The sequence below is a fragment of the Hoplias malabaricus genome, chromosome 2 (assembly GCF_029633855.1).
Source record: "Hoplias malabaricus isolate fHopMal1 chromosome 2, fHopMal1.hap1, whole genome shotgun sequence".
Lineage (NCBI taxonomy): Eukaryota > Metazoa > Chordata > Actinopteri > Characiformes > Erythrinidae > Hoplias > Hoplias malabaricus.
This window is the reverse complement of record NC_089801.1, coordinates 39,859,217-39,883,749: the sequence shown is the minus strand read 5'-3', so window position 1 is coordinate 39,883,749 and position 24,533 is coordinate 39,859,217. Positions and strand designations below refer to the sequence as shown.

Genomic DNA, 24,533 nt, shown 5'->3' with positions numbered 1-24,533 from the left:
TTGATGGTAAAATGGGATGTAAAACTGAGGCTTTATTTACTTGTTAAAGCAACAATAGTTCGGGTTTGGTATTTCTGCTCCTAGGCTCCACCTACAATCTCAGAGTGTAAGTCCAATGTTGTGAAATCAAGAGGTGGGGGAGTGGCAGGTGGTGTCGTGTCCTATCCTCCAGATGTCACACTAAGCCGCTTCTGCAGTGCTGAGCCAGTGTAGAAGCGACAGAGACACACTTCTCCCTGTTACAGCTCAGTGGAACATAATAATGATTTGCTAATGCCCTAATTTCTCTGATGTTGCTTTAAAGCAGCACTCAGTAATTTTTACCCCCCAAGTAAAGTTAATGTTTATGTATGTTACCAGTTTTTAATAAATAGAGCTCACAGGAGATGAAGAATCTCACTGCTCTGTCGTTTCTGAATGAACCAGTTTCTCCTCCATAAAGCTGGTCCCTCAATGAGTCACCCATGTTATAAAAAGTGTTTAGCTTGGAGTCTGTGATACACAGAGGTCATTAGGTGTCAGCGTATCAGTCATTTCAGGGCATGGCTCATTGCTCTTTCAGAGCTCTAATAGACTACAGTGTCATTTGAGTGATTCCTAGCCTTCAGTAATTTCTGACCATGTATGTGTGTGTGTAGTGTGCCAGGAGGATGATATGCCATGGTTTTCCATATTCCCGATCGACAATGAGGAGCTGGTGTATGGACGTTGGGAGGATAATATAATCTGGGATGATCAGAATATGGACCGTCTGCTGTCTCCTCCGGTTCTGACCCTCGACCCCAACGATGAGAACATCATCCTCGGTACCATCCACCTCCGGTTCTCAAAAGGAACCTTTCACACTCCTCCCGAAAACACCACCAGATACCTGCAATTAAATTCTACACAGCCTCACGACTATAATCTTTACTCAGACCTTCCTCTGGATATATTTCGTCTGTGAAATACTATAATAATATTGGATATAGTACCTTTTCACTGTTTCACTGAGTGATCTCTCTCTCTCTCTCTGTGTGTGTGTGTGTGTGTGTGCGCGCGCGCAGAGATTCCCGATGAGAAGGAAGAGCGGACGTCCCACTCTCCATCAAAAGAAAACAAGAAGGAATCTGCTCTGAAGAAGAGCCGGATTTTGCTGGGGAAAACTGGAGTGATTAAGGAAGAGCCGCAGCAGGTTGGATTCCTAAATTCACAGTATTCCTGAATAGTATTGAAGGGAGAAATGGGAGACAAGAATAACAAAGTGTGTTTAATGTTGTCTCTCTTAGCTGACATGACCTACACCTGTTTACAAAAAGTGTGTGTGTGTTTGTATGGTTCCTCTGTTTCCTGTGGTGTAGAACATGTCCCAGCCAGAAGTGAAGGACCCCTGGAACCTGTCCAATGATGAGTTCTACTACCCTAAACAGCAGGGGCTCAGGGGCACCTTCGGTGGCAACATCATTCAGGTGGGGCTGAACTCGCAAATCACGTCATTCACGTCTCAGTTGCTTATGACAGTGGCATATTAGTATAGCCCCGCCCACTCATTTTAATTGATGTACTCTTCTGACAGATTGTAGAACATTTAAAGTATGAATTTAAAGTGTACATTTAAAGTGTACGTGTGTACTCTTATCCTTTCTCTATGTTTCCTCTTCCCATCTCTCCATTATTGTTGAGGACACAGTCTGAGCTCTGTTTCTGGATGGTGTCACTGTGTGGTACGCAGTAGGACTGTGGCCGAATAAATGTTTGTTTCCCTCTGTGCTTATGTAATAGATCACTTTGCCTGTTCTGGCATTTAGATCTCCACAGAGTGGAACATGTTCCAGAGATTGGAAATGCAGGATCTGTTTCTGGAGATTTAGAAAGCACTCCTTCTAGTGACAGGGTGAGCTGGATGGTGGCAGGTATATTGGATAAATGTTTTTCTGGGTGTTGGTAACAGTATTATTGATTGATATCCAAATATGAATCTTTTCCCTTTTAAACTGGGGAAATATATTTTTCAAATTTTTTTTAATGTTGTAATATAATGCCTCTTGTGTCTCTGCCACTCTTTGTCTGTGTGTTTTTATTGAAAGGACAATGAACTGTTATTTGTAGTTTCTGGGACAATGTGTCAGTCTGCTTGTTAAGTTGTGATGTGTCAAACTTGTGAAACGTCACGTCCGGTCCAAATGCTTCTTAGGATCTCCAACTTAGTTTATTTGGCAGCTAGATTCAGACCCTTCTAGCGAGTTATTAAGAAGAAATGACTAGCACCAAATCTTAACAACTTTCTGTACAAACCAGATACGGAGCAGCAGCAGCTCTCTCTGCCTGCAGCTTTTTTGCTCCCAGAGAGGGAGCAACACCGTCAGTCCACATGGCAGATCCCACACATAGGAATGAGCAGTAAATGTGCAAACACTGCTGCCAATGACACATTTGCTTAATTTATTCCTTTTGATAAACTCCTAAACCAAGATAACATAATTGAGTTATTCAGCTTTATTCAAACATGTCTTAAGAATGTTTGACATGTGACCAAAGGCATGTTGAATCCGGAAAAATGCCAAAAATGATGTAAGATTTTGTTGATGGCACCTTTCTCTGTCATGTAATCAGTGATGTACATTTCTGGGTTTTCTTTTAACATTTTCTGTTTGTATCTGCCTCTTGCTTTGAAGGAACTTCATGATACATATCTCCAGGGGTAGCACCTTGTACAGAGTTTCATTATTTTTCCTCATCATTTCTCTCCTCTCTCTATATTTCTCTCCCCTTCAGAGTCCCTTCTGGTCCTGCTGTTAATTATGTACAGACCTAGAGTTCGACGAGATGCATAAACTCCTGTCCAAGTGTGTTTAAAGTGCAGTTCTGAACTCTTGTTTCTCTCTCTGTCCCTATGTAGCACTCTATTCCGGCAGTGGAGTTGAGGCAGCCGTTTTTCCCGACCCACATGGGTCCAATGAAACTGCGTCAGTTCCATCGTCCTCCTCTAAAGAAATACTCGTTTGGAGCTCTGTCCCAACCGGGTCCTCACACTGTGCAGCCTCTGCTCAAACACATCAAGAAGAAGGCCAAGGTGGGTGTGTGGACGTCAGCGTCCTCTTTCTTTAAATGGTGTCTACACAGATTCACTGGTTCCTCTCTCCGTCCCTGTCTCTGTGTTGAATACGAAAACAGTAATAATGCGGATGTGTGTGTTTGCTTAGATGCGAGAGCAGGAGCGCCAGGCTTCCGGTGGCGGTGACATGTTCTTCATGCGGACAGCTCAGGACCTGACGGGTAAAGATGGAGATTTAATCCTCGCAGAGTACAGCGAGGAGTATCCTCCTCTGATGATGCAAGTCGGCATGGCATCCAAGATCAAAAACTACTACAAACGAGTGAGCCTCATAATTTTTCCCTTCATTATTGTGAACATATCTTCCCTCTCCTCCACAGTGGAACACAGTTCTGGTGCTTAATGAAACATCCGTGACATGCTTTGGTCAGAACCCCACAAGCCCCACAGCAGCATTCTCCCTATCTAAATAGCCCTGTTCCGAATGGCAGCTTTCAGTACCTGTTCCTTTAAATGATAATGAGCTGCTCGCTGTACACACCGACTGAATGGTCACCTGCTTTTTAAGGGTCAGATTGTTCTCCTCTAGGTCTCTCACTGCAGACTGCACTTGTTTTGTCTGTTCCCCTTGCTGTTGTTATCAGTCTAGGGCAGTGGTTCGCAAATTGTGGTACATGAAGCAACAAGAGGTGGTATGCTGAAAAATGTACTACAGGGTGGGCCATTTACATGGATACACCTTAATAAAATGGAAATGGTTGGTGATATTAACTTCCTGTTTGTGGCACATTAGTGTATGGGAGGGGGGAAACATTTCAAGATGGGTGGTGACCATGGAGGCCATTTTGAAGTTTTTTGGATTTAACTTATGTTTTTTCAATGGTGTGCTTGGTTTTAACGTAATTTTAGTTACATCCAGTAGTCCGGAATTTATTACAAAAAGGGAAAAGTGGTCTAAAAAGTTTGAGAACCACTGGTCTAGGGTTTTCATCAATTTTAGCAGTGGCTTCTTTGAGTTCAACAAACTCTCCTTTCAATAATGAAAGACCTTGCTTCAGGGATCCTATCTGCTAATATAGTCGGGGACTCTCTGAACTGTAATTCACGAGTTGTTTCAGGTGCCTATTCCTTTAAATGATAATAAGCTGCTCGAAATTGATTGTCGGAAGCAGAGCAGAATCAGAACAGCTCCTGAGATCCTGGAGTTATCAATGTACAGCCTGCATTTCAATGACCAACTGAGTCATATTTACTGTTTCTGTGTGTTTGCGTGTGCTTGTGTGTTTGTAGAAGCCTGGTAAAGATCCTGGTGCCCCTGACTGCAAATACGGAGAAACAGTGTATTGCCACACCTCACCCTTCCTTGGGTCACTGCACCCTGGACAGCTGCTGCAGGTACTCTTTCACATTCAACTATCATTTTAACCCCTTTGTGTAAGGGTGGACATCTGTGGTGTTGTTATTTATTGCTCTCTGAAACAAGCTTTACTCAAGGTGTTGTAAATACTGTACCAGTGTTATTGTTGATGTAGCTTTTATTAAATATGATTTTGTGTGTGTGTGTTTAGGCCTTTGAGAATAACCTTTTCCGAACTCCGATCTACCTGCACAAGATGCCGGAGACGGATTTCCTGATAATCCGGACTCGGCAGGGATACTTCATCCGGGAAGTTCTGGATATATTTGTGGTTGGGCAAGAGTGCCCTCTGTATGAAGTTCCAGGACCCAACTCCAAACGGGCCAACACACACATCCGAGACTTTCTACAGGTAACACACACCAGTGTCATAGATGGTTATAGGTCCCTGAAGAGTTTATCAGAGGAAGAGTGGAGCAAGTGGAGATGGACTGATTGAAGCCTGCGGAATTGAGATGAGTGGAGTTCTGAGCATGTGCTGTGCTTTTGTGCAGGTGTTTATTTACAGACTGTTCTGGAAGAGTAAAGACCGTCCGAGGAGGATTAGAATGGAGGACATTAAGAAAGCCTTTCCCTCCCACTCAGAGAGCAGCATCCGCAAACGCCTCAAACTCTGCGCAGACTTCAAACGCACAGGTATGCACGCATACAAACAAAATCTGAACTTACTTTTAGGTGTGTCTACAAATTACTGGATACAGTGTAAAACTCTCTGTTTTCTTTCTCTCTGTATTCTCTCTCTCACTCTGTCTCCCTATGTATTCTCTGTATTCTTGCGTCTCTCAGGTATGGACTCTAACTGGTGGGTGTTGAAGCCTGATTTCCGGTTGCCTACAGAAGAGGAGATAAGAGCTGTCGTTTCTCCTGAGCAGTGCTGTGCTTATTACAGCATGCTTGTGGCAGAGCAGCGACTAAAGGTAAACACACACTGCAGAGTTGGACAGCCTATTTAAAATGATATTTTTGATTCATTCATTGTCTGTATCGACTTATCCAGTTCAGGGTCGCTGTGGGTCAGGAATCTACCCGGAATCACTGGGTGCAAGACAGGAACCCACCCTGGAGGGGGCACCAGTCCTTCGCAGGGCGACACGCGCACACACACATATTCACTCAAACAATCACACCTATGGATACTTTTGAGCTGCTAATCCATCTACCAACATGTTTTTGGAGCATGGGAGGAAACCGGAGCACCCGGAGGAAGCCCATGAAGACACAGGGAGAACACACCAAACTCCTCACAGTCACCTGGAGGAAACCCACGCAGACACAGGGAGAACACACTACACTCCTCACAGACAGTCACCTGGAGGAAACCCACGCAGACACAGGGAGAACACACCACACTCCTCACAGACAGTCACCCGGAGCACGATTTTACCCCATGGCCCCAGGACCCTGGAGCTGTGTGCCAGTGACATTACCTGCTGCGAAAATGAAACATTTAGTAATTATTCTATAAATACTGCTTCATCCGCCATGTGTGTGTTTGTTCGTTTTAGGATGCCGGTTATGGTGAGAAGTCGTTCTTTGCTCCAGAGGAAGAGAATGAGGAAGATTTCCAGATGAAGATTGACGATGAGGTCAGTGCAGCATCTGTAGTTTTTGACTCCTGTCTCTGCAACACAGTTGCTCACAGTGTACTAAATCATAAGTCACACACTATTAGATCTCCAGTAGATCACACATTGATTATCATTTTAAGAAAATGTTATACCACTGATAAAATTATAATAAAATGACATAAAAATACATATACATCCTTTTTAAAGTGCAATTAAGGTTTATCAAAAAAATTTAGTTAATAAGAATATTCAGATTTTACCATTGGAATATTAAGAAGTATTTAAATCCCCTGAATAAGTGAATCAAAACTAAAATAAAACCATGCCTTTAAAACAAATCCCCATAACCGAGAGGGTGACCAGAGAGAATCTGAGAAGAGAACAGAGATCCAATTTTCTTCTAATGGGTACTGACTGCATGAGTTTCATCTTCTGTTGGTTATTATTGTGTATGTCTGTTTATCTAGGTGCGTACTGCCCCGTGGAACACGACCCGAGCATTTATTGCGGCAATGAAGGGGAAGTGTCTACTGGAGGTCACTGGGGTGGCAGACCCTACCGGATGTGGAGAGGGCTTCAGCTATGTTAAAGTCCCCAACAAACCCACTCAGCAGAAGGTGTGTACACACAGAGTCATGAAGTCAAGATTGCCTATAGATTGTCCTAATATTTTAATGATGGTTAACTTGGTTTATGTCAGACATATCCTTTATGAGTATGTGTCTCTCTATCTCTGTGTGTGTGTGTATCAGGACGAACGAGAGCCCCAGCCAGTGAAGAAGACTGTAACTGGAACAGACGCTGATCTGAGACGGCTCTCACTCAAAAACGCTAAACAGCTGCTGCGCAAGTTCGGTGTGCCAGAGGAGGAGGTAATCCAAATACCTTTATCACACACTTCACCAATCAATACTGAATTACCGATTTACATTTATTAAATGTAACATGTCCCTCTGAATTTCCTCATGAAATTCTCCACAAGGCATTTAACAAATTCAATTCTGTGTGTATCTCTCTCGCTCTCCCTCTGTCTCTGTTTTTGTGTGTGTGCCTAGATTAAGAAGCTGTCCCGCTGGGAGGTGATTGATGTTGTGAGGACGATGTCCACAGAGCAGGCTCGGTCCGGTGAAGGCCCGATGAGTAAATTCGCTCGAGGATCTAGGTTCTCTGTTGCAGAACATCAGGAGAGATACAAGGAGGAGTGCCAGAGGATCTTTGACCTGCAAAACAAGTGAGGGAGAGTGTGTGTGTGCGTGTGCGTGCATGTGTGATTTTGTTTATATCACACATATATAGACACACACATATATATATATATATATATATATATATATATATATATATATATATGAAGCTTCCGGATGCAGTAATGATGAGGCAGAAATAAGTGTACCGCAGTGTGTACTCCAGAGTGGCGCTGCCTAGGGTGAACTGGTACCCATATTCCTGAAACCTGGTCTTTTTCTGGAATACCATAACCTTTGTCTTCTTGAGGTTGACTGCCAGGGTCCAGTTCTGGCAGTACTGCTCCAGCAGGTCCAGGTGCTGCTGTAACCCATGAACGCTCGGGGAAACAGCATCAGGTGATCTCCATAGAGCAGGAACTTCACCTCCCCTTCCTGCAGAGTGAGACTTGGGGCTGCAGACTGTTCTATCTGCACAGTTAAACTCGTTAATGTAGATGTTAAACTGTGTTGGACACAGGCTGCAGCCCTGCCTCACTCTTTTTTTCCAAATGCAAATGTTTTTCACCAGTTCATACAGCACATATGTTTTCTGAATGCATTGATTTGATTTGAATTGACTTGGATCGGCTCTTTTGCTTTTCCACTGACAAAATCTGGCCCCTTGTCCCTGGAACTAGGTACGCTTTCAGTCCATGCTCGTGCTGGGTTCCAACTAGGGATGCATAAATACCATTTTCCAAACAAGTACGAGTAAACCTGTGTACTTTTGTACTTGCTGAAACTGATACTTACTTAGAATTAAGCAATCAGGAGCATGGTGTAATGGTGTAGTTATTAATTAAAACATTTCTGGAACGGTCTATTTTTTATTTAGCTTTTTCCCCACATTACATCACAAATAATTCTAATTTTTCTCTGGTTTCAATAAAGTATCTATCTGTCTATAAATCAGTAACATGAGATGCAACAAGCTCTTGATATGCATTTGCAGTTTTGTGCATTTTTGTAAGACAGTTTCCGATATACGCTAAAGCCTGGGAAGTTTCACTCTTGGCAGTGTTTATTTAAGAGCAGCGGTCTGATCCATGGCATTGGATCCTATTCAAAATTTGCGAGCGGAGAAAATAATTTAGTTTGAGGAAAAACCACATCAGGGAACGAACAGTGCTCTAGGAAACCATTTCCCGATAGGAAAATACACATTGAGTGAAGAAAAATCCACCTTGTTTGGGGACAGTCAAAACAGTGTGGAATACTTACTGCTCTTGGGTTCACCCTGCAGTCCATTTTTCTTGGGTTACCCTCACTGATTGTGAGATAATTCCAGTATTGGATGTTGGTATTGGAGTCTTGTTTGCAAATATGAGTACGAGTAAATGAACAGGGTATCAGGCAAAGCAGTATCGGTATTCGTCTCTAGTTCCAGCCATGCAGAGTAGGTACTAAATTGTGACCAGAGAGACCTGTTAATCACTATGAAATACAGAGCTCATTCAAATCCAGCACACACTCGCCACTTGTAAAATCTCTTGTTACATCAGCTTTCACATTTATTTGCCGACTTACAGCGACAGCTTGTAACATTACCTCAAGGTGTTTTGAAGAGGTTTTAATGTTCTTTGGGCTGATGGCCAACAAAAATCCCCAGTGAAAGCCAAACATGCAACAAGGTAAACTGATCTGTGAGAACTGGAGTGCAGAGCCGTGTTCAGTCCAAAAAACAATACGCAAATACACGATGAGTAAACAGTGCCTAAATTTACTGCCGCTGTTGTTGTGATTTTCAAAGCCTGCGATTCCCATTAGAAACAGGGTTTTGCAACGTCACAGTTTTTTATGTAGACTAATCTGTTATATTGTTTATATTGAGTTTAACAATATATTTCTCTTTACTCTGGATTGTCCTGTTGTCTGTGTTTTAGGTATGAGAGTTTCCTACACTTTCAAAGGGATTTACATGATTTTTGTATTCTTTTTTTTTGTCCTTTGAAGGTCGGCCATATTTGCTGCTTTTTGGAAAATATTGTTGGTTTCAGCACAGGTGTGACAGCACAGTTAACACTGATTTTGCTTTATTCAAAGTTGGTGTTAGTAAAGTTCATGATTTGGATTTATATGTCAAGTGAATTAAGTGCCTGTGTGAATTTTTTGGCCGGGGCTCATCTGTATGTCCTTTGCAGTGAGTACAATTTATTGGGCTCTATTGCCGATGGTTTGGTGTTTGATAGTTTGAGATGCACAGTAATTTTACAGTGGTCTTATAGTGGAGACAGCTGCCTGACAGTGAATTCATTAATGGGGCTGGGGTCAATGTCATTCATTTATTCATTCATTCATTATCTGTAACCCTTATCCAATTCAGGGTCGCGGTGGGTCCAGAGCCTACCTGGAATCATTGGGCGCAAGGCGGGAATACACCCTGGAGGGGGCGCTAGTCCTTCACAGGGCAACACAGACACACACACACATTCACTCACACACTCACACCTACAGACACTTTTGAGTCGCCAATCCACCTACCAACATGTGTTTTTGGACTGTGGGAGGAAACCGGAGCGGGTCGATGTCAGTATTGGCATAATCAACCACACTTCAAGAACTCCCCAAGAACTATGTGAACCTCCCCAGAGAGTCCCCTCTGGTCCCGCCGTTAACTATGTACACACCTAGGGTTTGACAGAGATGCACTAAATGATGCACTAAATAAATCCTTCCCAGTTGTGTTTACTGGTTGTTTTCTGAATTAACTCTCTTTATTTCCCTCTTTCTTTCTTTCTTTCTTTCTTTCTTTCTCAGGGTGTTGGAGTCCACGGAGGTGTTGTCGACGGACACGGACAGCAGTTCTGCAGAGGACAGCGATTTTGAAGAGATGGGGAAGAACATTGAGAACATGCTGCAGAATAAGAAGACAAGTTCCCAGCTGAGCCGAGAGAGGGAGGAGGAGGAGAGGAAGGAGCTCCAGCGTATGCTCCTGGGAGAGGAGGGGTCAGACCGGGAAAAGAGCCGAAAGGAGAGGAGAAAAGCACTCTGTAAGAAATAGAGAGAAGGAGAGATTGTACCCCAGCAGCTGGTGTAGTTCCACCTGCGTACCATCAGCCTATTAACTGAGTGTTATTTTCCATTTCCTGTGTGTGTGTGTGTTGTAGCAAGTGCTCAGTCCACCAGTTCCCATAAGGACGATGATGCGTCTTCGGTGACGAGTCTGAACTCCTCGGCAACAGGCAGGAGGCTGAAGATCTATAGGACGTTCCGGGACGAGGACGGTAAAGAATACGTTCGCTGTGAAACTGTCAGGAAAGCGGCCGTCATCGACGCATACATGCGCATCCGCACCACCAAGGACGATGAGTTCATGTGAGTTTTGATGGTTTGTGATGCAAACTGATGGGTCAGTGCTTTTGACACTGTTTGTCAGTCCATAAATAAAGACAAGTAACGAAATATTGTACTCTCTCTCCCACTCTCCCTCTCTCTCTCTCTCTGTGTGTGTGTGTGTGTGTGTGTGTGTATGTGGGTAGTCGTAAGTTTGCACTGTTTGATGAGCAGCACAGGGAGGAAATGAGGAAGGAGCGGAGGAGGATTCAGGAGCAGCTTCGTCGACTCAAACGAAACCAAGAGAAAGACAAGTTCCGCTGCCCTCCGGAGAAACGGCCCAAAAAGGCCAAGGAGAGACCGGACCTTAAGGTACAAACACACACACACTCGCTCACACACTACTTTAAATCCATCGTCGCTTTGATGTCTCACGTGGTGTACCATTTGACCTAGAGCACTTTAACCCTGCCCATTCATGCTGAAGTTATAAGGACTGTGATACTGCGACAGCCAATCAGCACTTAGCTTATTTACATATATCTGTAAGGCACAGTAACAAGAACATGGTGATTGTATAGAAATGAGATTGGAAACTGGATTAATTTGTCTATATCTTTCCCTCTCTCTCTCTCTCTCTCTCTCTCTTTGCAGCTGAAGTGTGGGGCATGCGGGGCAATTGGACACATGAGGACGAATAAGTTCTGCCCGCTGTATTACCAGACGAATGCCCCACCCTCAAATCCGGTGGCAATGACAGAAGAACAGGAGGAGGAGCTGGAGAAAACAGTCATCCCCAACGATAACGAGGAGCTCATTAAGGTGGAGGGAACCAAGATCGTACTTGGAAAACAGCTTATAGAGAGGTATATACACACACAGACACATCTGTAATGATTGACAGATATTTCAGTTGTTTCAAACAGTTGATTAAATTTTGTCATTGTGTCTGTGTGTGTTCAGTGCGGATGAGGTGAGGAGGAAATCTCTGGTGCTGAAATTCCCAAAACAGCAGCTTCCACAGAAGAAGAAGAGACGAGTTGGCAGCACCGTACACTGCGACTACCTGAACGTAAGGGGACTGGGACTGTTTGTGTGTGTTCATGTGTATGTTCTTTTTTTTTATTATTATTACTAGGTTAATCCCGTTTCATGCAGTCATTTTACCCAGAATTTTCACCCAATCTTTGGTTGTTGCCAGAAAGCTGGAGTTTCTGACTGCCTAGGGCCTTCATATCAGCCAACAGCTGCCCGCAGTGGCACACTGTGTGTGATCAGGTTGGGGCGCATCCTCCCAGAGAATGAGACTAGTTCTGACACCATTCCTTTTCATAATACTGTTTAAATTGTTCATGGTCTCAATTGTGGAGCAGAGAAAGGTATTTCAGAATAAGACCCTGCAGAACTTAATGTCCTGATGATCATGAGTTCTTTGATGCATTAAGACCACCACATTAACAGGTTTGTGGTCACAAAAACACCACAGTATTATTTTTATTAATGCAGCCAGCCCTCTGTATCCACGCATACATGCATTCATTGTAACCCCTTATACAGTTCAGGGCGCAGTGGGTCCGGAGCCTATCCAGAATCACTGAAGGGGGCCCCAGTTGCATACAACCACCCACAAATATTCCAAAACATTTCAGAAAAAAGTAGAGCTTGATTTTGCGGCGTGCTGAGCACTACGTTGAATAGTGTCAGCTCCCCGCAGTGCCACATACTCAGTCACTTTTTAGCACGCTCTGAGCTCAGTTCTCCTTCATTTCTAACTGCTCCTTAAAGTGCTCCAGGCAGAGAGGGAATGGGACATGCCATCACTCCAAAGAGAATAAATATGGTGTATTATATAAGGGACTTGAGAGTCTGTGGATTTTGGGGTACACTGTGGTCTGTGGAAACCAACCAAATCCCCCCCACCCACAGACACAGAAGAGCAGTCGTAAAGTATTCGTTTGTACTTATTGAAGTCTCTCTTGCTTCTTTCTGCCCAAAGCGCCCTCATAAGTCCATCCACCGCAGGAGAACTGACCCAATGGTCACTCTGTCCTCTGTGCTCGAGAGCATCATCAATGACATGAGGGACCACCCCAATGTAAGACACACACTTTATACGTTTTACATGTACCTATTCCAAACTGTGTGTTCATTTTTTGCTTAATATTCCTCGTTCTGTGTGTGTGTGCGTGTGTGCTCCAGACGTATCCATTTCACACTCCAGTGAATGGAAAGGTGGTGAAGGATTATTATAAAATCATCACTCGGCCAATGGACCTGCAGACGCTTCGAGAGAACGTCCGTAAACGACTGTACCCTTCACGGGAAGAGTTCAGAGAGAGTGTGGAACTCATCGTCAAGAACAGTGCCACTTACAACGGTACGAATGCACACACACACAAACATGCACACACAATTATAGTGAACAAAATTATACATGCAACACTTTTGTTTTTGCTCCTTATTTTTTAGGAGCTGCCCTCAAAGGTCTAAGACTTTTTCAATGTACACAAAAGGGCTTTTCTCTTAAATGTTGTTCACAAATCTGTCTAAATCTGTGTTAGTGAGCACTTCTCCTTTGCCGATAATCCTTCAAAAATGTGCAGTTTACTTTTACTGTATTCCGGGGGGTCTGAAAACCAGTCAGTATCTGGTGTGATCACCATTTGCCTCACACAACTCACAAATCTCCCTCGCATAGGGTTATTCATGTCAGGTTGTTGATTGTGGCCTGTGGAATGTTGATCCACTCCTCTTCAATGGCTGTGCGAAGATGATCTTGGAGGTGGAGGTCCAGAGCTGGTGTGGTCACACATGGTCTGCAGTTGTGAGGCCTGTAGGATGTACTGCCAAATTTCTTTGAAATACCTTTGCAGGGGGCTTTGGTAGAGAAATGAACAACAAATTCATTGGCAACAGCTCTGGTGGACATTCCTGCAGTCAGCATGCGACTGCACGTTCCTTGTTTCTTGCTGTGTGATAAAACTGCACATTTTAGAGTGGCCTTTTATTGTGGCCAGCCTAAGGCACACCTGTGCAATAGTCATGCTGTCTAATCAGAATCTTGAAATGCCACACCTATGAGATGGATGGATTATCTCTGCAAAGGAGAAGTGATGACTGACACAGATTTAGAAAATGTTTGTGAACAGTATTTGAGAGAAAAAAGCCTTTTGTGTACATAGAAAAAGTCTTAGATCTTTGATGTCAGCTCATGAAAAATGGGAGAAAAAACAAAAGTGTTACTTTTATATTTTTGTTTAGTATGTGATGTCTGGTGAGTTTAACTATTCCATATAAATATTCCATATATAAAATGACATGAAAATAAGTCAGACGTGCTTGGCTTTGATCACTCAGGCTTAATTTAATGTGTGTGTGTTTCAGGAGCAAAACATCCTCTAACGCAGGTGGCTCAGGCCATGCTGGACCTCTGTGATGAAAAACTGAAAGAGGTAAGTAATATCTGTATATATCTATATCCATTCGTATATACCTCTCTGTCTCTCTGCCTGTCACGCCTCCTGTCTGTCTGCTTACTATCGCTGTCACAATAAACTTAAAAGGGGCAATCTATAATACTGACACCAAGCGTTCAAAACTGGAGCTATGATACGGTTTCAGAACAGCTGAGAGAATCTGCCTCCTTCCCCTCCTCCCCAGACGTAAAGTTTGACCAAATTAACAGTTTGAGGAAAACAGAACAAACAAGCAAGTTTCATTTAAGAATTTTTGACTGTAATAGCTAAGAAGAATGTGCCATAATCAACATATTTACTCAGAAAAGTGTTCATCATTTCACTAAAACATCTAGCTACCAACGTATTTACAGATCTTTGCTTCTCAAAATTATTCAAACATTTCGTTCCACTTACATGTGTCCGTTTGAGTCTCGTTGGCATTATTCAATAGCTTCGAGAAGTCTCGGTTCCACCTATGATGTCACTAAATACTGAAAGGAAAAAATGGAAAGAGCCGCTGCTGTTTCTCTGCAAGAGAAACAAGAATTATACTGTTTAAACTATGGAGCTAAAAGTATTTGGATCTAAATTTTCAATATTTGAATTATATTTGTCTATATATTTTATATTTGAATAATTTTTGTAAGGCATTTGAAAACTTGAAATTTTGAGGTGGCGATATATTCAGATTTGAAAAATTCAGATTGAAAAAAAAATTCAGATAAAAAAAAAAAGTAAAAGTAAAAAAAAAAATACGAATCTAGGCCAGAGGTCACTGACTGAACCTCTGACCAGTTTACACAGCGTTTCTTTTTAACTTTACACCAAAACAGGGCAAACGGGGCATCTTTATTTTTTTTTTGGTCTTAATAATTTTACACGAGGTGACTGGACCTTATAATCATACGTTTACAGAAATATAAGTATTTCTACATAGATGACGGTTCCCCACTATGCCCCGTACCATATTTTTCTAAACTGCCTCCACCTTCAAACTCAAGGCCAATCTTTCCTCTCATTTTACTCCGTCTCCGGTCATGGATGTTTTTAGAAGGGCATTGGGGTATTTGGGTCTGGTAAAATATAACATTAACTCTGTTCACTTCGCCTTTTCATTGCTGCAAGACACTATGTTTGTAGACCTGGCAGCAGTGGGTTTGGTCTGTGGAATGATTGGACAGAGGGTGGGATCACAAGCAGGACCTCGGAGGCACTTCTCAAAGAGAATATACTGCTTCTGCAATACTATGAGAGGCAGAAGTGTATTGGCTTTGGCTGTCTTTTTTTTAATCTATGATCACAAATCTTGGACATTTTATGACCAAGTACAGTAAATATCTTACAGATTGCTCCTTTAACTTTGTTGCCTGTCCCATCCTGTCCCCACTTGCAGAAAGAGGAGCGTCTGGCTCGTTTGGAGAAGGCGATCAATCCTCTGTTGGATGATGATGACCAGGTGGCATTCTCCTTCATCCTCGACAACATTGTCACGCAGAAGATGATGGCTGTCCCTGATGTAAGTGTCCCGCACTCTCCAACACTGTTCAGTCGTGATGCAGCTTTGGAGAGGACTGGCAGAACACACTTGAAACACATGATCATTAGATAAGTGACAAACAATCAAAAAGTCCAGGAACAGTCTGGAGTTTATCCGGTAAACATTACATGTGCTTATAATCAAGACTTTAAAAGAAGAGGTGAATGTCTTCGTATTTTATAAAATAATCTCTCTCTCTCTCTCTCTCTCTCTCTCTCTCTCTCTCTCTCTCTCTCTATCTATCTATCTATCTATCTAGTCATGGCCATTCCATCATCCTGTGAATAAGAAGTTTGTTCCTGATTATTATAAGGTCATCCCTAACCCAATGGACCTGGAGAATCTGCGGAAGGTATGAGCTCTTTATGGTGGCGAAGGATGTTGGGGAAAGTGGGAGCATGTTGAGGATTGTTGGCTTGAGGTGTTTGTAGAGTTTGTTGATAACTAGTTGGAGATAATCATGTGATTCAGAGATGTTACTAGGTGGCTACTTTGGTCACTCTCTTCCACCTTCACAAATTAAAGCAAGTGTTATCACCCTCAATTGTTCCATTAATAATCTATCCTTTCAGGCATCAATGTTATAGACAAGTGATTTACGGGTAGAGAAGATACAGACAAAGAGGAAACAACTCTGAAAGAGTTTACAGTAACTTAAAATGAGGTATAAAAGAATCAGGATGCCATAGAGGAGAATGCTGCAGGATGCTGGGGGATGAGGAGGATGTTTGGAAATACTGGACAATGCTGAGGGATGTTGAGATTTTGAGGTTTCTGAGTTTGATGTTGCTTTGATGTAAAGTTTTGTTTGTTTTCTTCAGAACATCAGTAAACACAAGTATCAGAACCGAGAAATGTTTCTGGGGGATGTCGGTCTGATCCACACCAACAGCGTCAAGTACAACGGTGAGAATTCACTCATTCATTTACTCGTTAATTTACATTTACAGCATTTAGCAGTGCTTAGTGATCAGACAGAAGGCCAAACAAGGGCCAGCGCTGATATCTAAAGAGAAAAAACATAGTAAGTGTGATATACAGTGTCTAGTCAGTGCTCATACCTAGAAAGAAAAGAGTTAAGTGCAGTATAAGTGCAATAAAGTCTGTTATGATGTGCACTTAAATTAGTGCACACTTAAGTGGGTCTCAAAGTGGGTCTTCAGTCTGCATTTGAAGACTGCAGAAGAGCCTGCTGTTCAGATAGCCAGTGGAAGTTTGTTCCGCTATCTGGCCGCCAGGATTGAGAACAATCGAATGATAGTTGGCCATCCAGAATCACACCAGGGCTTCTTGCATCTTCAGATGGAACAATCGAGAAGTTCTCAAATGTTATAGCAACATCATGGTGAGGACTGGCCATTGCAGCTAAGTCTTGCTAGGATTCAGGTTCAGGTGGTGACCAAGTAGCGGTGTCAGTCAGACACGACGAAACTCGGAACCAATGACAGTTTGGCTGATCTTGCTGCCTGCAGCCAATTTGAAGCCAGAATTATTGGGGTCCTGGAGCTGATTTTGGAGAAAGAGGGACAATTGGTAATACACTGCACATTCAAGAATTTTATAGAGGAAAGGGACTGCAACTTGACTGTTGGAAGGTTGAAGTCTCCAAGGAGAACAAGTGGCGTTCCATCGACGAGGAAGAGAGTCATAAGAATATCTTACTCATTGATGAAGTTGCTTAGAGGAGAAGGGGAATGATAGATGACAATAATATGCAGTTTAGTGGGTGAAGACACAGTAACAGTATTCAAAAGATGAGGGAAAGAGAGTGAAGTGAAGATCCACTTTCTGGACAAAAGCAAACTTGTACCACCACCCCTGCCAGTCTGTCTCGGAGAGTGGAATAGGAAAGTTTGTTCATGAAAGGCAGAGAGGATAGGGCTGCTGGAGTCACTGAGTTCTGAGATGCCAAGGCTGAGATGAAGTCTGTCTGTTGAAAGTGCAGGAGGGGGGTAATTGAATGGACAGAAGATGAAGAAAAAAGTAAAGATACTTGGCCAAGGTTTAATAACCTGTTGTTTTATTATCTTTATTCCTCCAGGTCCTGACAGTCAGTATACCAAAACTGCACTGGAGATAGTGAACGTCTGCAAACAGACCTTAGCCGAGGTGTGTGTGTGTTATGACACACTGATTGTTGCTACGCAGTTCATATATTCTTCCTTTCAGTTGTTTGGTTGTTGTTGTGATATTAAAGGATATGTGCATGCATATGTGTGTGCACACAGTATGATGAACACCTGACCCAGCTGGAGAAGGACATCTCGACAGCTAAAGAAGCCGCTCTGGATGCCGCTGACCTTGAATGTCTAGATCCACTCACACCTGGCCCATACACTCCTCAGGTACACATACACACCTGGACCATACACACCTTAGGTACACACACACATACCTGAACTATACATATCTCACGTACACACACACGCATAGGGCTCTGGGTATCCTTTGAACATTTTTGATACAGATACTGAAACGATTCTTTGAATTCAGTCTTTTGAATTCGATACTGATACCAAAATGATACTTTTTTGATTTTCTTTTTGAATTGTAACAAAAAAATACAAAAAGGGACAATTATTCTCACACAGTCTGTTTATTTAATAGCCAACATGAGTAATCTCAGTCACCATGAGAGGCTACCATCTTTTTATATGGATCTTATTGGAACAAACATACAATGAGCATCTTTGTACTTCTTTATTAAGAACAAAAACATCAGCATTACTAATGCTTTACGTGTAACAAGTATTACCTAAGCACCTAATCATATTGCTTGATGCCGTTTGGTTTTTAAGAGTTGTTTTTTATGTCAGCCTTCTCTGGTGAAATGCTAGCTCTCTCTTGATTGATGGTGCCACCTGGTGTGGAAAAAATCAGCTCTGATGGTGTAGGACAGTGGTCATCAATCTTTTTACATGCAAGATCAACTTTTGAAATCTGAGCTGAAAGATCTACCAGCATAAATACCAGGGTTAGGATACTTAAAAACATAGCTCTTTATGTCCCCATAGCCTCCAATAGCATGAAATTAACCTTTTACTGTTTACTTACTTTATTAAGGTACAGCTGGCTGTGGTGGTACTCGGCGCCTGAGGCTGTACACTGTCTGCAAGTGCTAATCTCTTGCTTATACTTCAGTTGGCAGCATTTTCTGATATAATTCTTTTAGCTTATCGAAATATCCTACCTACTGGTGTTTAGGTGGCTGTACTCTATATTACCACATTTCCACAATGTAGCACAACTCTACATTGCGACACTGCGTCGCAACACACTCTCTCAGGTAGTGTCGCAGTCACACAGCTCCAGGGGCCTGGAGGTTGTGGGTTCGATTCCCGCTCCGGGTGACTGTCTGTGAGGAGTTGGTGTGTTCTCCCCGTGTCCGCGTGGGTTTCCTCCGGGTGCTCCGGTTTCCTCTCACAGTCCAAAAACACACGTTGCAGGTGGATTGGTGACTCGAAAGTGTCCGTAGGTGTGAGTGTGTGAGTGAATGTGTGTGTGTCTGTGTTGCCCTTTGAAGGACTGGCGTCCCCTCCAGGGTGTATTCCCGCCTTGCGCCTGATGATTCCAGGTAGGCTCTGGACCCCCCGCGACCCTAAATTGGATAAGCGGTTAACAGATAATGGATGGATGAAACTGAAACCATCAGTGCTGCTGCTGCGTTTACTCAGACAGGGCAGAGACAGTACAGAGCTGACTATTGGTCAGGGATGTGAATTTGCGGATACAATCCCTGAGTGACCGCGCCATTATATGTGCCTAATTAACTAGCTAGCAAAACACTGGATACAGAGTCTGAGTTTTTGGTTGTAAAGTATTTAGCCCAGATTCTCCCATGTCTGGCAGCACTATCTTGAGGTATTTGCTGCACCTGCTGCTGCTCTCAGACACTCTTTCAAAGCAGAGATACACTTTTTTGTCATGGATTTATTCATTTGTTTATTTTGCATTTTATGCAAAGTACCTAAAATAGGCACCGTTATTTTTCTTCCCTCCCCCAACACACAAACACACACACACCTGGCCTATACACACCTCAGGTACGCACACACCTCAGGTACACGTACACACATCTTGTCTTCCTTCAGTTTCTGTGTGTTCTTTAATCTGAGCTTGCTTTTATCCTCACTGTTTACTTCAACATTCTTCTCTACTTCTTTCATTCCCCTCCTCTCCATTCCTCACTGATCTTTTATTTTTTCCTGTTCCGCCTGCTTCTCCTTCTTACATGTTTTTCCTTTTATTTTCACTGTTTCTTTTTCTCACTCTTCCCCTCTTGTTTCTACATGCCTCTGCTCTGTCTGCTCTGTTTTGTCCCCAACGCTTCTGTCTCTCTCTGTCTCTCTGAACCTTTGTGTGTGACTCTGCAGGGTGATGCTAGCCTGTTATCCGAGGCTACACTAGTTCCTCCCATACCTCAGAAACGAGGGGGGCAGGTACTCCTCTATCTCTCCTTCTCCATCCTTTTTTCCACCATCTCTACATCCTTGCTCTGTAATCTTGGTGCTGTTCCTCTCCTCTTTGTTTCTGTTTCCTGTGTGTTTCTTCTTTATTTCAAATAAATAACAGCATGAATATTTAGAAATTAAATCAGGGCATCTGGTAGCACTTAACAATCTTTCTTGGGGTGCCACAGTGGTCTGTGGTTCAGTCCCAGTGATGCCCCAGTCATTTGTCAGTGAGAGTTAAGAAAGCACAGCCTCTCTCTCTAGGGATGGGAAGGGTAGTCCCCCTCCCACATCACCTGCACAGTCAGGGCGTGCATGCGGCAGATCTGGCCGTTTAGTGTTTTCTGAGCATGTTGAGCTTCAGCAGCTGTGTGTTAGCCCTCACCCTCCCCAGCAGGGGGCACAGTGTGTGACTAGGAGAGTTGTAGATAATGTGGACCTGGGACAAATGCATTTGGAGAATATTATATTGATATTTAATATAATTAAAGTTTGGGTTTAATTTAATGTACTTAAATCTGTCTCTGGACTGCCCTGATTTGACACCTTCATCCCCTCCTCCACCGCATGGCTGTTCAATGGTTGTCTTCCTGTCTGACTGTTTACATTACTGTTTGTGTGTTGGGTTTTTTTTTTAGGGTCGTGGGCGTGGCAGACTTGAGGAGGAGTCAGATGTTGACATTGAAGGATTTGAAGAGGATGATGACGGAAAACCTAAAACTCCTGCTCCGGTAAAATTTAAAGTTTATATCCGTTCTGCCTCCCATGCAGCCAGCGACCAGCTCTCTGTAATGTTCCAGAGGTTCTGTAGAGTTTTGAAGGTTCCTGTAACATTGTAATGATAGTGATAATGATGGTGTTTTAGGCTGAGGAAGGTGATTTGGATGATGATGAAGACGAGATTCTGCTGCCCCCGAGGAGGAGGTTGGATGAGGATGATGATGATTATGAAGAAGGCTCCAGCAGACCGGCCCAGTCCAGTGTTCTGTACCAAGATTTACTGATGTCTGATGGAGAAGATGAGGGCAGCGATGAAGAGGGAGACAATCCTTTCTCCTGTAAGTTTTACATTAACTTTACATCAGCCCTGTGAACACGAGCATGGAGGGGGGCTTGGAGACGGTCACACACAGATGGTTGCTATGCACTGAGTGGTTGCATTATGAGGATGATTTTAACTAAAATCCTAAATTCTATATTTGCTCTTTCCTCTTGCATTTCCCTCTTCTGCCATTGGCTCTATGTTCTGTCAATCACAGCCATCCACCTATCAGAGAGTGGCAGTGACAGTGACAGGGAGACGGGGATTCAGGAAAACACTCGCATGGGCATGGAGCAGGACGAGAGTATGATGTCATATGAGGTGGAGGGGCCAGACGAAGACACACACATGGAGGACAGCAACGTCAGGTCAGAGAAAGGGAGACACGCATACACATACACACGGGAGTATTATGGCGCTTTGCCACTGTATGGAACCTACACGACTCGGCACGGCTCTTTTGCTTTTCTACTGGCCAAACTTGGTACCTGGTCCTTGGAACTGGGTAAATGTCTGTCACCACAAAATGCAGAGCTCGTTCAAATCCAGCACAAACACGCCGCTTGTAAAATCTCTTAATTTTGCAGTAGCTTTCACGTTTATTTTTTTTATCAGACTCACAACGGTAGCTCAGAACTTTACCTTGAGGTGTTTTGAAGAGGTTTATATGCTTCTTGGGCCGATGGCCAACGGAAATTTCCAGTGGGGTTTTGCAACGTCGCCAGCTTCATCTCATAGAGGAGCCCTGCTAGTGGAAAAGTGACAAGCTTTAAGCGAGCTGTGCCGTGCCATGCTGTGCTGAGCCATGTCGAGTCGTGTAGAGTCAGTCCCATTCGGTGGAAATCACCATTAGTTGAGCATGTGAAGGGTGGAGATCAGGAAATTAAACTTGTTTTCTGTGTATTTTTCAGTTATGGTAGTTACGATGATGGGGATAGAATTCGGCGTGGGCGGAGCTCCAGCCCCGGAGGTGGGGAAGGGGAAGTGCCATATGGAGTAAGTGAGGAAGAGGAGGAGGAAGAAGACGATGAAGGAGAAGAGCGAAGAAGAGGGCCGAGTGTTCTCAACCAGGTCCAACTCAGCGAGGACGAAGATGACAGCGAGGAGTTCAGATCAATTGGAGGAGACAGTGACATGGACTCTGATAATTAACATAAACAATGACAACTCCTTATATGGACACCAACAACTCCTTACATGGACATGGACCTCAGTGCTCTGTGAAGTGTGGTCACAGATTGTAAATATCCCTCAGTGTTCAGTGAGTTGTGTCGGTTCCGCACCTCCACCCGGTCTGGATGCCGCAGTTCCGCTCATTCGCTGCTGAATGTTTATTCGTTTTTATTCTCATTTTTATACGAGACTGGTCTGGTCACTGAAGCCTTTAGAAATAAAGTTTGTGTTTTAGACATCAGAGTTTGAGACTCTTTCTTCTGATCAGCAATCAGTAATGAGTTACACACTCACCCAGCCACTCACACACACACACTTTCACAGTGACTGGTTTCACAAAGTTACTGGGTGAGTTTGTGTATTGTTTTTATTTGTATTATTTTGTGTGATTATTGATAACTGATGGCTCTTTGAATAAAGGTGTGTGTGTGTGTGTGTGTGTGTGTGTGTGTGAGAGAGATGGGTTGAGTAGGTGCAGATGCCTGTGACGCCAAGCTCCAACGCTGAGCAGGAACTGGACTCTGAAGCTGTCGATTTCTTTGTGTTTTATTGCAGGGTGTGTTTCTGAAAGGATTTCGCTCTGTCACAGCTCTGTCGTTATTCTAGAACCTGGTTCTCTCTGAAGCGTGTGTGTATCTGTGTCTTCAGGATGAAGTTTTCTGCCTGTGTGTGTTTTGCTGTTGTGTTTATGTGTACTGTAAACGGACAAACAAGTGATGACGGTGAGTTTAGTTTGAGCTTCACACTTTCTAATGTACAGAGTAATTGGGTTGATTTGTACTTACGGAGACTTTATCAGAGAATAAAGAACCATCGCTTCTAAATGTTTGTGAATCTTTTTTAAATGTGAAAATGATGTGAAAATGATACAAAAATGATAATATTCTTCAAATTGGAATCATCTTAAAGTAAGATCATTCTAAAGTAAAATTTTAATATTTTATTTATTCAAATTATAAAGAAAAACAAATAATGTGATTATATTATAGAAATAATATTGATCAGTTCCATTTTTCAATCTGGGCTTACATTTTCTGTGTAAGGATATAAGGGCCATATTATGATGGTCATAATGTTGTCAGTCTCCAGAACTCAGGTCTGTGAGTTGTTCCCAGTGTGCAGTGGACAGTATCGACCCAAAGTGGACTGAGGTAGGACAAGGGGTGAATGGAGACCGGGTCCTGGGCCCAAGTCTCACTGATGGAGGGAGTGAGTGCGAGTCCTTTTGGTCCAATCCCATAGAAGAGCTACTGGAGCACACACTGCTGAAAGAGTTAATGTTGCTTTGATTGAACTTGGTCAGAACTTGCAGGTGACCACGTTGACTTAGTTCCCATATTTACAATGTGTATATGTTGTTTTTCTGCAGAAAGGCTTTGTAGAGGAGCTCCGAACTTTGCCCCCTGCAACAACGGCGACCCCTGGGATTGTGCCGAAAATATCAGCACTTGCTCCTGTAATAACGGCAAGGCTTACTGCAGGTAATCAATTATCAATCAGTCACTGGAGGTGATCAATTACCAGGCAGTCACTGCTTTCCAGTTAATAAACCGGTAGTTACTACAGGCGATCTACAACCAGTCAATGCAGATGATCAATAATCAGCCTAATACTGCAGGTGATCAATAACCAGTTGATCACTACAGAGCATCTATAGCCGATCAATCTCTGTAATTAACAGGTAATTCCGTAATCATTAACCAACATCATTCTAAACTGCTATCCCACCTTAAATTGTGCAGAAGTTAAAACAGTGTTGAGGCAGCAGCACACAAGTGCTGCTCCAATTATGGTGGAATGACTAATTAAATAAGAATCCCGATTCACATTCAAAGGGTTATTGTACAAACTGCTGTCTCATTTAAGGGGTAACTGCACATTTGAATATATAATTAGTTTTATGCTTTTAGAAGTATAGAAGCTGTGAAGGGTCAACACTGAAAATATTAAATCATTAATTAAGATTTAATAACATTAAACAAGATGTCCTGGACATTTCACAGTTAATAGAACTTGTATAATCCAAAAATGCCAAAATGTTGAATGAAGGAATGAATTCTGTAAATTGTTCTGTACAGGAATGTGTCATTTATTAGGTAATCAGATGGGGTTTTTTTTAATGAAAATGACAAATCCTGAAAATGGGACTGTCACATGACAAATTTGAGCTACATCTTTCATAGTTTTGTATGGAAAAAAAAGTTTTTTCATTCACGTACATTCATTAAAAACATTAAATTATTCATAAATTCTACAAATAAATTGTATTTTAAAACTGTCCCTAGGTTTACATAAAACACTACCTGCGGTGTGCCCTCAACCTCATTGCTCAGTAGGTTATTTGGCCAATGGGA

The 24,533-nt window shown here is 42.8% G+C and overlaps 1 protein-coding gene across 1 annotated transcript in view; it reads left to right on the top strand.

Moving 5' to 3' along the window:
* The window catches only part of taf1 (TAF1 RNA polymerase II, TATA box binding protein (TBP)-associated factor), a 32,561-nt gene extending 10,146 nt beyond the window's left edge, over nucleotides 1-22,415 (top strand). The window contains exons 11-40 of the mRNA XM_066659493.1: nucleotides 639-806; nucleotides 1,047-1,174; nucleotides 1,341-1,448; nucleotides 2,879-3,052; nucleotides 3,183-3,356; nucleotides 4,325-4,429; nucleotides 4,603-4,803; nucleotides 4,946-5,087; nucleotides 5,238-5,368; nucleotides 5,957-6,037; nucleotides 6,487-6,636; nucleotides 6,772-6,891; nucleotides 7,075-7,250; nucleotides 10,003-10,235; nucleotides 10,353-10,560; nucleotides 10,725-10,890; nucleotides 11,173-11,384; nucleotides 11,482-11,590; nucleotides 12,515-12,613; nucleotides 12,718-12,895; nucleotides 13,903-13,970; nucleotides 15,370-15,492; nucleotides 15,773-15,865; nucleotides 16,335-16,419; nucleotides 17,555-17,622; nucleotides 17,742-17,858; nucleotides 20,603-20,695; nucleotides 20,830-21,022; nucleotides 21,224-21,374; nucleotides 21,918-22,415. Coding sequence (XP_066515590.1) covers nucleotides 639-806; nucleotides 1,047-1,174; nucleotides 1,341-1,448; nucleotides 2,879-3,052; nucleotides 3,183-3,356; nucleotides 4,325-4,429; nucleotides 4,603-4,803; nucleotides 4,946-5,087; nucleotides 5,238-5,368; nucleotides 5,957-6,037; nucleotides 6,487-6,636; nucleotides 6,772-6,891; nucleotides 7,075-7,250; nucleotides 10,003-10,235; nucleotides 10,353-10,560; nucleotides 10,725-10,890; nucleotides 11,173-11,384; nucleotides 11,482-11,590; nucleotides 12,515-12,613; nucleotides 12,718-12,895; nucleotides 13,903-13,970; nucleotides 15,370-15,492; nucleotides 15,773-15,865; nucleotides 16,335-16,419; nucleotides 17,555-17,622; nucleotides 17,742-17,858; nucleotides 20,603-20,695; nucleotides 20,830-21,022; nucleotides 21,224-21,374; nucleotides 21,918-22,158 — 4,295 coding nt within the window. The 3' untranslated portion in view covers nucleotides 22,159-22,415. The remainder of the gene's footprint in view (nucleotides 1-638; nucleotides 807-1,046; nucleotides 1,175-1,340; nucleotides 1,449-2,878; nucleotides 3,053-3,182; nucleotides 3,357-4,324; nucleotides 4,430-4,602; nucleotides 4,804-4,945; nucleotides 5,088-5,237; nucleotides 5,369-5,956; nucleotides 6,038-6,486; nucleotides 6,637-6,771; nucleotides 6,892-7,074; nucleotides 7,251-10,002; nucleotides 10,236-10,352; nucleotides 10,561-10,724; nucleotides 10,891-11,172; nucleotides 11,385-11,481; nucleotides 11,591-12,514; nucleotides 12,614-12,717; nucleotides 12,896-13,902; nucleotides 13,971-15,369; nucleotides 15,493-15,772; nucleotides 15,866-16,334; nucleotides 16,420-17,554; nucleotides 17,623-17,741; nucleotides 17,859-20,602; nucleotides 20,696-20,829; nucleotides 21,023-21,223; nucleotides 21,375-21,917) is intronic.
* Nucleotides 22,416-24,533: the final 2,118 nt, after the last annotated feature.